We start from the raw sequence: 16,635 nt of genomic DNA on the forward strand, positions 1-16,635 counted from the left end.
ACCTGATGGATAATACTGAAATAATCCCCTAAACCTGATTCCAAAATATCTTAGCAACCTTAAAAATCCAAAATATCTGAATGAGAATCCATCTTTCTTTACTCTGGAAGGGACATTCAATGCCTCCAGTACAAGAAAGGCATGCAGTCTGCATGTGAAATGAGAGGAAGGCTCAATCAGTGTAGACAAGATTAAGCTTCGATGGACCAAGAGTCTGTCTTAACTTACCATATTCTTATATCTGTCATGGGACTGGAAGTTATAGTGGGTACAAAATGTGTCAGTAAAATATTCCCACCAATCTAGAATAACACCCATTTTGAAGTCCCTATTTTGATTACCAATAGGTTCCAGGCCCAACTTATGTGCTGGGTATGATTCATTTGTTTACTTATTCATTTATTTTTAAGAGTTATAAGGCTGCCCAACTCAGTGTGACTCTGGGCAGTGTACAGCATAAGAAACAAACAGTAAATCAAAAAACAAAAAAAACCCCACTATATAACAAGGTAGGTGGGATGTTGGCCACTGGACAGGCCTTCCTGGTAGTGGCCCTCACCCTTTGGAACACCTTCCCAGATGGTCCCAGTTCTTCTTATGTTTTGTAAGCAAATGAAATCTATACTATTGGCTGTTAAATGATTTGGCATCTAAGAAGGTAATTAAGTGACATTTGTTTTTTATACTATTGTTCATTGGGCTGTTCCCAGTTCAGAGTCTGTTTGAATTGGGCCAGGTTATAAATGTTGAAAATAAATAAATAGCATGGCAGGATCATTCATTTATTTTTACATATGTATGCACACATACAGATACACACATATATGTACACACATATACACATATGATACACGAATACATCTCAGTAGTCACACTACTTCAGGAAGATTTAAAAGTCACTGGAATATATGATTTTGATTTTTCACAACACATTGTTTCCATATCCCATTTTCGTTCACTCTAGATCTCTGATGGTTACAAAGAACTATCAAACTATTGTATATCAATGAAATTGGGTAAGGGAATATGTTCTTTCCATAAACTTCAGCCCCTATGACATAAGGAAAATGGTTTGAATGAAAGAAATCAAAAATTCCAATAGCCCTTTGGAGAGTCTAAAGTATATTTATGATATTGGGTCTTGAATTCCATTGTGGTCTTGAACTCTGAATTTAAACAGCTGTTTTTCAGCATATTGGTTTGAACTACATGGAACTGAACGGCTGAATTATCATTGAGATAAACAATTTGGTCTACATTGTAATAATTTATTATAATCTTAAACAGTTGTGTACTGGTAAATGTATAACAACTGGTTCCGCTGGCTCCATTACCATACCACGCCAGACTGCTAGCCACCAGACAGGTGATCAGCACACTAGGAGTTGCAGCTCAGTTCTGCTCTCAACAGTTTGTAAAATTCCAGATAATTTAACAATCAGTTCTCGCGAGTTGGTACAAGCTGGCTTCAGCACACCACTGCCTTCAAATGATTCAAAAGCAATATCTGAAAGTACCTTTAATAAGAACCTGTTGGTATTTAGTTATGGGCTACCAAACTTAAAAAGATAGTTATTCAAATCAATGCTAAAGAAATCAATTTGATGATCCTATTTCAAAATCAGATCTGTTGGTCTTATAGGAGAAAATTGAAATACTGTAGCTTGTATTCAATAGAGGTCTAAATTACTTAATTTTTTAAATTAATAATTGGTAGGCAGACTGTGAGTGTTTCCAAAATGTTGTAAGTCTAAAAAGTGTTAGGCAAGAGGCAGACAATATGTGGGTAGATAACATTTCCTTAACATTTGTGCTTCTTTGTTATTGTTGACAGGAGCAGAAGATGAAAACTCTGCTTCAGAATGTGTCGTGTTCAATTTATTCTTAGGACTTTTACAGATGAAAGAGTAAAAAGAAAACAGAACCCAGAAACTGTATTATTAACAGTACAGAATCACAACATAATAACATTTAGAGTTAAAAGAAACATTGACAGTACTCTTCTCTGTTCAGTGTGGGAATCTTATTGTTGGAAGTTAAAACTTTGTGTATGTGCATATAAGTGTTCCTGAGAGCAGAAATCTGACTATAAAATCATTAGTGAACCACATTTGTAGAACTATAACAGAAAGGAGATTTCTTTACAAGAAATATATTGTAGGGATAGTCAAGCCTAGCACCTAACTATATTCTACTAGGTAGACAGTCCAAAAGCATGAGCTTTGTAATTTGCTATCCCTTAGGCAACAATAGGCAGAATGTTAGACCATCTGAGCAAATCCTTAACTATCTATTTACACCCTACTGCTCCCTAGTGGTTATACGTAGGTCCTGAAGTGCTGAAGAGTCAGTGCCATTGGATTTGGACCTCCGAAACTTAAAACTACTGTATTCTTGACAGACGACTACCTAAATACATAGGTAATGGTGCTGGCTTTGACCTTTAAAGCCCTTCAAAGGATGGGGCCGGGTTATCTGAGGTACCACCTCTCTCTGATCACAGAAGCCCATCCCATTAGAACCGGCAGGGAAGGTATGTGTTCCAATAGTCAGGGATCTGCATTTGGTGGGTCCCTGGAGGTGGGCCTTCTCTGCTGTGGCTCCTTCCTTGTGGAACATTCTCCCCTCTGGAGTGAAGCTCGTCCTTTCCCTGCTGACATGCTGACACGGTTATGTCATCAGGCCTGGGGGTCTTTGGGAACCAGAGACATTCTTAGGTGGCTCCGCTGTGACTAATATTCTCTCTGTGGGGTTTATATATTTTAAAATTTAAAATGTTTAAACTTTTTGAGGATGCTGTATTTTAATAATCACTGCTTATCTTTTATAATGATTCTTTTTTTAATGTATTTGTTATTTTATTTAATTATTATACGCCATCCAAAGTCACTTTGTGTGAGATGGGCGGCTGTATAAATGTGATAAAGAAATAAAAAATAAATAAAATAGATGCTTTCAGCAAACGAATATCCCCAGGCTGAGAAATACCTATTTCTCAGTTGTGCAGTTCTTGTCATTATAATGTCACTATTAACCTTCAGCGGAAATCTACTTCCTTGAATTTTTCACCGTTCCTTTCCTGCTCATCCCTAGAGTAACAGAAACAGACCTCTTTCATCTTGTGTGTGACACCGATTCAGTATTTGAAGATAGCTATCATGCCTTTTCAGAGTGACCCTCTGAGGAGACTGCTATTGATCCCTATTGATCAGAGTTCTAGAAAGGGTGGTGAAATCATGGAAATAGGACTTCTCGTACATGGACTGTGCAATGCAGGGGATTAACGGAGATCTGTTTCATACAGAAGCATGATCAAAAGACAGTATTGATAAATTATATGCTATGTTAACAACAACAACAACAACAACAACAACAACAAGAAGAAGAAGAAGAAGAAGAAGAAGAAGAAGAAGAAGAAGAAGAAGAAGAAGAAGAAGAAGAAGAAGAAGAAGAAGAAGAAGAAGAAGAAGAAGAAGTTGCAAAAGCAACTTAAATAATATACTGGCTCCATATTAGTCTAGGTGGATTTAGGTATTTATGAGCAATTATTACAAAGGAGTATCACAAATAAACAACCTTAATTGTGACCCTTTTCTGTAAAAGACTGAAACTGAATCTAAATAATGCAACATTTTTCTTTGCAATTACTCAAGGAATAGTTACAGTATAATTAGTAGAATTGGTTTTTTCTTAAAATCCTGATCCTGTTTCAAATACTTCCAATCCCCTTCTTTATTACATAGTTTTATATATGCAAAGAATAGTTTCTTCATCACTGATCTATAATAATAAAAATAGGTCATAAATCTCATTATTATTAGGAAAGTACAATATAGCCTTAGGTTTTGAAGGTTTTCAGTTAAAACAATGATTAAAAACACATACTGTATATGATTTGTACAAACTGAGTTAGCATTGTGCATGCAGTCAGTTTGGGCTTTACCATTTGACTCCCATTTTAAGAAATGAATATATACCATTAAAATCCATGTTTTAAAAATGGTTTAAAATTTTGGAAAAGATGGAAACAATATCTGTTCCAGACAAAACTAGGAGAATACATGGCAATGGAAACATTAACTGTATGCATTCACAGCAGAAGTCTAACCAAATTCAAGACAGAATATTCCAATATACAGTATGAACATATTACACAGCAAGGCAAGATAAGTCACTTAGAACGGGGTTCCTCAACCTCAGCAACTTTAAGATGGGTGGACTTCAACTCCCAGAATTCCCCAGCCAGCATGGCTGGCTGGGAAATTCTGGGAGTTGAAGTTCACCCATCTTAAAGTTGGTGAGATTGAGGAACCCTGATTTAGAATATGGTTTCTGAAGAAAAAGAGAAACCATTGAAAGAATAATTAAAACAATCTAAGCAGAAATTAGCAATCACAGATGACTAAAGCATAGTATAAAAATATTTAATTAGTAATTAGCGGTTAAGGGAAAAAAAGAAGGGGAAAAAAAGAAGGGGCTACTAGAATTCTTTTTCCTATGTTTTTCTTTTTTAAAATTTGTTTTGCCCTTTTTATTGTTTTATAAATATCATATTTTCATTTCAACCTTCACTTTAGTGCAAGGTCTATTAGTTGTAAGTAAATGTATTCCTTTCCCTTTCTTTGTTTTTGCCTTTTGTTGTTGTTCGTTTTGCCTAATTAGTTAAAAATAAAAGCAGGAAAAAAGAAGAAACCATTTCTCTTTGCTGGTCCTTCCCTCGTCTGGTTCTTCAATCACACAACTGCCAAGCACATTGATGAAAATGTTCATTTTGAGAGAAGGAAAGCCAGATGACTTTATGGCAAGGGTTCTCAAACGTATTGTTGTCCTAAAATAATAAATGTTGTGACCCCGATGAATAAAGATACTGATAACAATGGTAATATGAATTGAATTCTTTCCAGTTGTACACTTCCTTTTGCCTGACACTTGAGAAGCTCTAGATGCCAACTCCCATCAGATCCCCTTTCCTTTATATACAGAAGTATTTCCCCCAGTTGGGACAAAAACTTCTGGCTAAACATCACTCCCAGGTAGGCCAGCCCGCCTCTGATGACACAGAGGCTGGTCTGGAGAAGCAGCAGACTTTGCCTTCCCATCTCTCACTGAGGGATGAGTGCCCAGGAGTTTGTCTTTCTGGATGCGGTTCTCTCCTGCCAAGTTCCTGGTCAAGAACTCTGGCCTCCTTGTAACAAGAACCTTTGAATGGGGGAGTGGGGAAAGCAGAGAAAGAGGGAAAGATGAAGGGGAAAGTGGCTCAAAGGAATGAAGCAGCTGTGAAATCCAAGAAATTGCCACTGGCTCTGGTGATCTGGATTCCCTGATCAATCTTTTCTTATACATTAAAGCCATAGTACCTCAGTGTTTGTGGCAACCCTTCTAGGAGCCAAAGGATCATAGGAGAGCCCTTCTAGTCTCTGAGAGACTGTCTGGGGGGAAGTAAATACCTCTAGAAGCAAGGAAGGATGTCTTTGCCAAGGAAGATAGTGTGACACCATTTTTAACAACAGCTACCCAAGACTTGCTGCACTCTGTCCCTAGCTCTTGAGGGGGGTCTGCACCCAACCTGTACCTTCTTTCCCGTTGACTATACATCATGAGCAACACCAGGCAATTCCTGCTCTCCTTGGCAGTCAGAGATGCTGCACTCCCTGCCACCTGCCTTGCCTCCCTTCTGGCTCCCCAGAAATTTCCGGATTACGCTCACTCCCCCAGAGGGTTATGAGTCCCTGCTTTATAGGCTTAAAGGCTTGATTATTGATAGTAAATCTGTTTCTGTTGAATGTATCTTCCCACAGAAATGGTCACAAGTCCAATCTGCTTTATGCTGAGACATATGCAATCAGGTCTTCTGAACTTTGATCTTACCACAGAACTTCAACAATATTTGAAGCCTGGAGTAAAACCAAAAGAACCTTTTAATATGCAAAACCCATATATCAAACATGATGGGCTCTTCTGGAAGGCTTTATACAACTTGGGAAAAGGATTTGGCAATTGAATTTAATGAGTCATCTTGAAATTTTTTATGGTACAAAATGTCCTTCAAATCTATGTCAGTCAGTCATCAAGAATTGACGTTAAAAATATTTCATAGATGCATTACACTTTTTAAAATGTGTATTGTATTTAATTAAAGTCTTTCTAGATTCTGTTAGAGAGTTTTATTCGAATTGGTACCTATTGTCATCTCTGTGGCAGTGTTCATGTGGTTACTCATTTTTGCTGAAAGTTTTGAGAAATAGGAAAAGTTATCTATCAACCTTTGGTACTTAATTCTAGTGTGGCTTTATTGTCTATTTTTCCAAAGATGTTTGTAATTATTTATGCACATGCATAGATAATAGAAGCAGAATTAAGCGTGTTGAAATCCTATTGATTTTGGCAATAGAAGTAAGCATATGGATAAATAACTTCCATTAATTTTTTTTAAAACTTAAATGTACTCAATTCTAGTTGGACTTATTCATGTTTCTTCATAGTAAATAAAGCATCCCAGTTTGCCAGAGATCTAGCCTTCTGAAATTTTGGACTCTCTCAGTAATTAAGAAAAATATTGTGGTATTGAATTTCTTATCCATTAATATTTGGGTAGCATTAATGAGGGGCACCACCTTATCCATAGCCTTTCTAAGGTATCCCATAAGTGCAGAGAGGAGAAAGGTGCCTTTTTGTTTCCTTTCCCCCTCTCACTTTTCACAATCTTGAAGAAAAACAGATTTCTCCTTTAGCTTTTCCCTTGATACAGGTATGAAATACCTTCTGTTATACATTTGTAGTCTTACAGTATGGCAGCATTAAAGTCTGCTGTAAAGAGATAATTTACTCACTCCTTTTCAATGTGTACAATTGTCTTAGAAAATAATTCAGTGGAAGTTTTAGGTCTTGTTGAGCTACTTACAGTTCCTTCATTTCAAGTGTAAGAACAGCCCATTGTTAATAAAAAATGATTTTAAGTGAATTGAACTGAAAAGTCTTAAATTGCATTTAATGTTCTTAAACGTAAATGCACAGGAGAGCTTTAGACCCTGATGCTTTTGCTTTGCTGTAGATATAATTCTTCCTAGCTGGTTGCTGAGCAGCCAAATACAGCTGAATGACAATGAATCACAGTTGTGAAGGATCCTTCTTAGCAAGTTTGCTCAAGTTCTTGTAGCTTTCAAAAATCTTTTGCTAGGAATGCTATATAGAAATATGCTCCTGATAGAGCAATTTTCATTTGTAACCTTCAGTGATTGTCCTTTTATAAATCAACTGCATGGTAACTCTTTTCTCTTAGAATGAAAAATGGACAGAAAGATTTTTTTTTTTAATGGACACCATTGCTTTCATAGTGCTTTTGATATGTTTCAAATGTTGTTGGTCCCAAGTGCAGGGTTGTGGCTGGAGCCAAAATTCACCACCCCTTCCCTATTGCTGGGAGGAAGTAGCAAAAGCGTGACCTTTATGTCTGGCTAAAAAAAAACTCAAACATTTTATAGTCATAGGGCAGCTATTTGCTCCGTATATGGCTTGATGTGCAATTTCATTTTTACTTTAAATGCATGTTATCCAATTCTTCAATAAAATGTGCTTATTTTGAGTAAATGTGTTTAGCATCCAGGCAGCAGAAACAAACATCATTTCATTCCATCTCTTGGTTCGGTCTTTGTGGATTTAACACTTCAGAAACAGGGGCAGAGCGTTCAAAGATGGAACAGGGCTGGACAGGAGAAGGGAAATATAACTACTATGCATCACAGATGAAATAATTTACATAGCTACTTGGTGGATGAATATGGTTTAAGATCCTTAAGTCCAGAGTCTACAATGACCTAGTTGCACCACTATATAAGTTATTCATTGTTTCACTCTACAACTGATTTTCATTTCATTTAATGGATGTGTCCAATAAGTAAAAAATGGATTTAATTGCCAAGGTATCCCCAGTATTGTGGCACTGGGCAACTACCACATGGGTTAAACTTCACAACCAGGATACTAACAACTAATACTAAGAACAACTATAGCCACTTGTTGGGATTTTCCTCTAACCTCTTTTCTTTCTCTCACAGGAACTTTTTACACCAGAATGTAAGTTTAAGGAGTCTGTTTTTGAAAATTATTATGTAATCTACTCATCGATGCTCTACAGACAGCAAGAGTCGGGTAGGGCCTGGTTCTTGGGGCTCAATAAAGAAGGGCAAGTCATGAAAGGCAATAGAGTGAAGAAAACAAAACCAGCAGCTCATTTTCTACCGAAGCCATTGGAAGGTAAGCTTTACTTTGACACAGCTTCATGTATCAAAACCTTGCAAAGAACTTTTCACTTTCAAGCTGACTTTCAAGTGATTACCACACCGATACTCTTGCATGTATTTCCTAACAGTCCTTCGTGACTCCTCCCTACTTTGTATTTTGTGTCTGATTTTATCCCATCTGAAAAGGACAGGTATGAAAAGCACTTTGGTGGCAAAGTTTGAGCTGGGCATGAATACAGGAAGCTTTTCTGAAAGCAAATCCCAGCACCTCCAAAACGAAGTCTGAACATGAGAAGGAGGCTCCCAGATGAAATGCTGTTCTTGTAAGAAACTCAGCAAGTGACAATTAGTAAGCCAGCCTTCTTTTAGCCTCAGTCCTTTTGAGCACTATGGGGTGAGAAGAGTATTGGCCCCTCTTATAGAGTTGTTATAGATAATGTACTTTGCTTGAAAGTCCAACATAAAATACTGTTATTCCAAAGGAAAAGTCAGAGGTCATGATGAAATGAAAAAAATATTATCACTTAGGGAAATTTGGTTTGCAATATGCTCTCTGTTTCTAAATCATCATCATCATCATCATGATAATTATAATGATAATGATAATTGCAAAAGCAGCTTTACTTGAAACAGCTTACATCCTGCGACAATACCTTTAATACCATCAAACAACATCTGCTTATCCCAGGTCCTTGGGGAGGACTTGATAGGTGGATAAAAATGCCAAATCCAATCTAGGCATCTGGCTGACTGTGCGACTAACCATCATCATCATCATCATCATTTCATCATAAATGTGTCTGTGACAATTAGCACTTCATAGTAAACCATAATTTAGTTTCTTTGGCATAATACAAGTCCATTTCATTTGAAAAATTGCTTTTTTGTCAATTAACCACAAGTTGAAACACTGATTTACTGCTGGTTTATCAATCCTGGCTTATTCCTGGTTTGTTTTTGTATTTTGCCCACTTTTCCTAGCAGTAATAATTGAGAAGGAATTGGTTAAACAAACTATGATTATGACTTGTTTGTTTCTTTACAATATGCCATGGTTAAACACTCAATTCAGGTTTAACACCACCAGAAGCACCAGTACATTCACTGATAAATCTGATTTTTAATTTAAAATCTACAACAGCAAAAAATCCAAGCCTGATACCATGGTCACATGATACTTCCAGTAAGCAATTAGAGAAAAAAGTAATATAAGATCTCTCAGCAAACTCATATATCTTAATCATGTTTAAAAATACTTGGTTGGTTTAAAAAAACTACCAACATATTAAAAAGATCTAAAACAAGTCAAAATTCCAGCAGCAAATTTTGTATATACTGAGTAAACAAGACATATATACCAACACCTCACATCTTTTGTACGTCAATTACAACAATTTTCTACAGTTTTTCATACCAGAGATGAAGCCTCTGGATTTTTCCGATATTGTACTATAGCCAGCCTTGAACTGAAAGGTTATCTTATCTTTAATATTTTGAGTTGTCTCACTAAATAAATATACATTGGGATGGAAACTGAATTTTCCTGTATCCATACTATGAATCTTCCTAATCATTTCTGACCAGAATCTTTCTGCAGCCTCACAGGTGCTCTTTGCTTCATCACACTTCCAACATTTATATGGGCCTTTCCCAGTAATTGTAGTTACTTGCATGGAGGTATAATAACACCTATGAATCACTTTTATGCAATTTTCCTTGATCTTTGCTGATATGGAACATAATATGGGGTTCTTCCAAAGTATAGCCCATTGTGTGTCTGAGATATTATACAGATAGTCCTTGTTTAGCGATTGCCTCATACAGTGACCTTTCGCAGTTACCATGGTGATGAAAAAGTAACTTTGTAACCAGTCCTCACATTTACAACCTTTGCAGGTCTGTAAAACAAAGGAAAGCTGAAGTAAGATCACAAGGCCAGTCGTGGTTTCACTTAGTGACTGCTTTGCTTAACAATTGAGTTCCAGTACCAATTGTAGTCGCTTAACAAGGACTACCTGTATCTTAAATCTGATTCCCATATTTCTCTGAGTGATGGTGATCCCAATCCAACAATTTCTAACCGGATATTATATATTTTGGATATTAGACATTTAGAAAACTTTGAAAGTTCTAACATAACATTTTCAAAGCAGTCGCAATGCCGTCATCTTATGTATTATGTTTCTAACAAAATAACTCGTTTTGTTAACTGGTAACCAATTAAAGTCCATATATGACAATTTCTACTTTAAAAAAATCTTCTGGCATTACTTGATTATTTGTAAAATAATCCCTCAATCTACACTAAACAAGTTTTGCTGCCTCCGTATATTACTAAATAGCTCTGCTAAATTATTTGGAAAAGAATCATAACCCATAACTGACATTAAGGGGGAGGAAGATGGAACTCATTTTTCCCTCAGTACTTCCAAATCTTCAAAGCACAGTCAAGAAACCTGTTGATACGTGTTGAGCTTATCCATTTTATATTTTTTGCTTTCAGAAAAGGTATCAGTGCTGTTCTTTGATTTGTCAACCACTTAGTCTCCATTTGTGCCCATCTTCTATATTTTGAGTTTTCTACCCAAAACAAATATTGTCTGAGTTGAAATGATGTATAGTATGTTTATATTTGGAAAGCCTCATCCTCCTTTTTAAGATTTCAAAAATAATAGGCGTTTTATTATTCTCAGTCTTTTTTCTATTAAGCACTAATTGTATAAAATTTGTTGCCAGGAGTTCAAGACCTTAGAATTCAGATATATTGATATATTTTGGAAATAAGAAAACAACTTTGAAATACTGATAACAGAGTAGCTATTTTGCCCAAAACAGATAAATTAAGCAATTACCACTTTCTAAGTTTTTTTTTAATTGTGTTCAGCAGCAGGATATAGTTTAACACATTAAGATTGCTTGGAATATTATTTCCTAATATCTTATAGACTTTTGACAGATTTTAATGTGCTGCTGCTGCTGCTGCTGCTGCTGCTGCTGCTGCTTCTTCTTCTTCTTCTTCTTCTTCTTCTTCTTCTTCTTCTTCTTCTTCTTCTTCTTCTTCTTCTTCTTCTTCTTCTTCTTCTTCTTCTTCTTCTTCTTCTTCTTCTTTTCCTATATCTTTCAGCCTATATCCATGAAAAGAGCTTCCATTTTTTGATGGTTAATTTTCAAATCCCACTAGTTTTCCATAGTTGATAATTTCTTGGATAATTATTGGCAGTTCTTTTATTGGTTCAGATAAAAAGAGTGCAATGTCATTGGCACATACATTCACATTCTGTTCACATAAGATTCTACTGTCTTACAAATGTTCATTATTTTGGATTCTCCATAATAGCAGCTCTACATCCCTGCCTTGTCACTTTAAAGATCTGGAACTTTTCTGACTCAAAATTATTAGCTCTTACTGTGGCATTTAAAGTATTATATAGTTTAGCTGAGCAAAAGTTATGACCCAAGTTGTATTTATTTAAGATTTTCCTAGGAAAGACAATTCTAACTGATCAAAGGCTTTGAATGCATCAAGAGTAAAAACAGTCAAAGGTGACCAGTATCTCTTGTTGCATTCAAGAAGATTTAGCATAGTCTAATAAAATCTGAGACTTACTTTCCTTTCACAAAGCCATATTAGTCTAAATTAATACATTATTTTATTAATTATTTCAGTCTCATGGCTAATATAGATGGTAAAAATCTTTACATCATTTTTTAAAGAAAATGAATCACAGCCAGACTCACTTTTGTTCATACTGTTCACATTTGGTTTGGTTTGGGTTTTTTGTTTTGTTGGTTTTTTGTGTATCTGTGTTAATCCCATGATAGCTGCCCAGAGTCACAATTGTGAGTTGGGTGACCATATAGACAAATATAAGTTCATTCCAACAAGATCCATGAAATTAAATACGAAGATTTCAATAAAGTCATTTATTTGACCCAATTATCCTTTACTTTTTAACAGTTTGCATATAATTATTTAATTCTCTGCTCCTTTCCATTATTGTCATTCCTCAGAATCCTACGAAATGCTAAAAGGTGTCTTCCTGTCAAGTGGATGAAATTAAACAAATTGATGCATACTTTAAACTTTTAGCTTTGCCATGGAGATAAAAGATTTGGTTATATCCACAGCATATATTATGCTGACTTTAGCTCGTTATCTATAAATAACCCTTGAGATCACATAATAAATAAAACTGAAACAAAGAAAATCAAGAAAAGTTAAAGCAATCAAAAATAGTGACAATTTATCACAATCCCAGTCATGGCTATTTCAAGGTAAAGCCTACTGAGTTCAGTACTGATTAATCTGGATAAGTGAGGATCAGACTGTGGTCTAATCGTCCTGAATAAATTATTAGGATGGGCACCAAGGGCCCTGGTCTGTACTAGACAGCTACGTTACATACAAAGTAAGAGTACGGCAGTACTACTAGAGACTAATGCTTTAAATGGTTCTCTCTTCCCTTACTTGGCAGACATTGTGCTATGCACAGAAATGGCATAGACCTTCTGCTCTCCTTTGCATGTTAAGGCCCTTCGAGCTTCCCCCCATTTACAGCTCATATTTTCTCTAACAAAAACACAGTCTTGTGCCACAATATAAGTTAGTCACAATGTTGTTTTTGCTGCAACCAAATAATGCAGCTGCCCTTCTAGACTTTTCCACAAACAGTAACACAGATTTGGAAAACATGCAGACACGCTCTCTAATTCAAATATGGCATCCATTTCAATCAGATGTACTTCCAAATTAGTTTGTTTTAGACTGCACATATTTATGCTTTGCTTTTTACAGTGTATACATCTGATGGAAGTCAATATGCAGCCAAAATAGGAATACGTATGCGTTGTATTAAATGGTGCTATTTAAAAAACAGCTCTGCATCAGATCTGAGTTAAATGCCCTCAAGGAAGGGGCTTCTGATATCATACCTGAAAGAAGTGCAGAAACAAACGTTGTTGGCATGTTTGACTCACACAGGCTCCTCTTTTCTCCCCTTTCCTCTAACAATACAGTTGCCATGTACCGAGAACCCTCTCTACATGATGTTGGAGAAACAGTGCCAAAGGCTGGGGTGACGCCAAGTAAAAGCACAAGTGCATCGGCAATAATGAATGGAGGCAAACCAGTGAACAAGAGTAAGACCACATAGCCAGAGCCTCGTGGGTGTGGTGACTTACTGAACTCTCTATGTACAGCTGAGCACTTTATCCTTGCAAGACTCTCCCACTCCGGTGTCTGTGGATTAGCTGGAAGCAAGCGACGGCTTGCTCTGTGCTCGTTCCAAATCTGTAACTCCTCCCACAGCAAAGACATTTGGATGACCAGCTGAACTCCGACCATAGAATGCCCTGCCAGTATGGAATGCCTTTTAATCTCTTTTCTGTGACTGTGACACCTCATGTGAATGGCATACTTCACAAGTACACTTGATATCTTGCCTGCTGACAGTTACCCATAACTCCCCCTTTGGAGCCCAGGAAACCCCCGTGTTTTAAGTTCAATTTTGTAGCCCACAGAATAATAACAAGTAATTTCTAGGTAGATGCTGTAAAACCTGTGCTATTATGGATTTTCTCTTCCTCCCCTTTTTTACGAGGCTGCTTGCTCCGCTGTCTGTGTGACTCCTTTGCAGGGATTATGTTTCTCTCAGATTTAAGTGTTGCTGGTGGCTTAGTTCTGGAAAGTCATCAGGGAATTAGGGGAGCCTTCAAAACCCCATTAGGGATCATACCTGTAAAAGATGGGATTACTGCAGGTAAGGAGTCAGCCTGAATACACTCCAGTATGTTCCTGAGGAGGGAAAAGCATCGTGCGTGGCTAGTCAACAACCTTTCAAGGCCAATGTTTGATACCCCCTGTGTGTGTGTGTGTGTTTTATACATATCACAGACTTACTGGTAATGGTAACATTTGCCTTGCCCAGCGAGCAAGACCCACATATTTTTAAGAAAGTGGGTCCAAAGAACTCTGTAGGCCTTGTAGGCCTGAATTAAGGCTCATTTTTCATCTACTAGTACTCATTATCTGAAATTTAAAAAAAAAATTAGAATGAATGGGAACTGTGCTACCTAAGCCTCTTTCAAAACAATAGATTCCTTCTCCTGTTTTTAAAGAAATGGAACGTAATCCCATCTTTATTTATGGCTGTAGTTCACTCTTTTATTCAGCAAAGCATGGGCAAAGAAGTTGTGTTTTTCTCTGCAGCAACAATGCAAAAGGTAGTTACAGAACATACTTCAACATTTTCAGTGTTCAAAAGAGAGGGAAGATTTTAAACATATTTCAAGGGTTCCTTTCTGTTTATTTGACAGCTTAGCATGCAAAGTCCAGGCAATGTATTATTTTATCTGTACCACAGCACTATGTTTCCAGTCCAGCTTCTTAGGATATTATGGCCACTAAATTGCTAGGTTTTCAGTGCCTTGCATTTATCTAACTATTTTGGTTTTCACTGTATTCCACAAACCTAAGAAAATTCCGACAAAATAGCAAGGTCAAGAACTTTTCTCCTTTGATTACTAAATGAAATAAATACCACTAATATTTCTTGGATAGAGAACACTGAGGCCAAAATGAAAGAATAGTAACAGGGAAGAAAAGGCTATTAAACAAATGGATAAATTTTTTGAAAGTACATACTAGAAAGCTAGATTAAAAACAGAAAGCATGATATGGACCAAAATGTATCTTAGTTCTGGAAAATCATGTATGAGACCTCTAAGCGTTCATATTCCATTTCATTTTTGAGACTTTTTTTCAAAGTGGCTTTAAATATTGGTTTACTTTAATATTTGTTATGGAATGTTCAAATTTCTTATTTGGGTTGATGATAATAGATTACACTTTGAATTAACTCTTGAATCTTGATTCATATCAGCTCTATTTGAATTAGTAAGCCCTTAAGATATGTGTGAGAAGATTACAAATTGCTACTAGGTTATAAATATACAAAATGAGTATTTGATCATTCAATTTCTGGATTTCTCCATGCATGGTAAGAGGCTGTTTTAAGTCAGTTTCTTTCAGCCACATGAGTTGAAGCACATTAAACTGTATTCAGTTTCCAGAATTTAGTAAAATTTTTAAAAACAACAGCCACAAAAAAGATTTATTGAGGTACTCGGTGCACAAAAATGAACAGTAAACATCCTTTTGCTCCTTGGCTTCTAGAGAAGGAATACCTCAGAGGTTCCTCTTGGGAAGAAGGCCATTTTGATTTTGTCACCACACAGGGGAGAAAGGAGTGATGTTGGTTCAGCACAAGTAGATCAGCAGGTGGCCTGGGTGATTCATGGAGGCATTCCATTTGCAGATGCATTTGGTGTCTGCCCAGGTCTGCCAACCCACCGTGTTTGATTCTGAATTGTGAAATGTTTTGTGTTTTTTTTCTAGAGCCCCCGCTATTAGAGACTGCTTACTTTGATTTTCAGTATATTTTCTGTACTGTGCAACTGAAAGCTCTGAAACAAGAATGCAAAATAAAAAGATGTTAAATGTATTCTTTTCCCTTCATTTTAATGATGTTGTATGAAGCTGGAGAGGGACAGGTTGGGGCTTGTGGATGACCTCAGGACTTGGAACCAAGCGTAAGGCACCAAGCGTAAGGTGAGGTAACATATTATCACTTTGTCAACTCATTTTATAATGCCAGCAAGAATTGGGTTTTTTTATATACCTGCTGTATGTTGCTCCAGACTTGCATTCATTGCAACATAACTCTTTGAGGGCATTCTGCTAGGGCAATTCTTTCTCTTTCCATGTACAAAGAAGCTTTGGGGCCACAGTCAAGGTTGGCTAAACGGGACTATTCTCTTTTGCCAGTTCCAATACCTTCACTTAATTTTTACATTCATGCCCATACTGCCATACCAACCAGCCATGTGGTTAATAATAAGACTGATTTCATGTTTGTAAATGATTGACACTGTGCTATAAGTAGGACACACGTATTCCCCTCTTTGTTGTAATGGGTGTAGGTTGCCTTCACACCTTCCGTAACTGGGAGGATCTTAAATAAGCTTATTTGAGAATCTAAATCTATTTCAGCACAGAGGAGAGAATGTGTGGTTCCTTGTGCTTTGGTTACTCTTTTAAGTTTGTCTTTTGTCTCATCTGTTTGCATGGGAAAGGGATGGTAATAATGAATTGCATGTAGTAGGCTATATGTATCAGACCTGTTGGTATGTACTGCAAAACTGACATACATATAAGCAACGAGTTTGTCTGCATTGTACAGTTTGTGTTTATTACCATTTTGTTGTATACACAGATACAGCATATTGAATAAAATATTTATATGAAACACATATTAAAAAATACCCTTTATATATTTTTTAAAAATGTGCAAAGTAGCACTGCAATGGTTGCAGTATAATGAGACATGTAAATAGT

General features: G+C 36.5%; 1 protein-coding gene across 7 annotated transcripts in view; it reads left to right on the forward strand.

Annotated features, from left to right (window-relative positions):
- The window catches only part of FGF14 (fibroblast growth factor 14), a 303,346-nt gene extending 287,604 nt beyond the window's left edge, over nucleotides 1-15,742 (forward strand). For all 7 annotated transcript variants that reach the window (XM_088136479.1, XM_088136478.1, XM_088136480.1 and 4 more), the window contains 2 exons: nucleotides 8,055-8,253; nucleotides 13,257-15,742. In XM_088136479.1, the coding sequence (XP_087992605.1) occupies nucleotides 8,055-8,253; nucleotides 13,257-13,393 (336 nt within the window). In that variant the 3' untranslated portion in view covers nucleotides 13,394-15,742. The remainder of the gene's footprint in view (nucleotides 1-8,054; nucleotides 8,254-13,256) is intronic.
- Nucleotides 15,743-16,635: the final 893 nt, after the last annotated feature.

The sequence above is a fragment of the Python bivittatus genome, unplaced genomic scaffold, assembly GCF_059951505.1.
Source record: "Python bivittatus isolate LINGU-HERP-01145 unplaced genomic scaffold, Pbiv_v1 ctg000060_np1212, whole genome shotgun sequence".
Lineage (NCBI taxonomy): Eukaryota > Metazoa > Chordata > Lepidosauria > Squamata > Pythonidae > Python > Python bivittatus.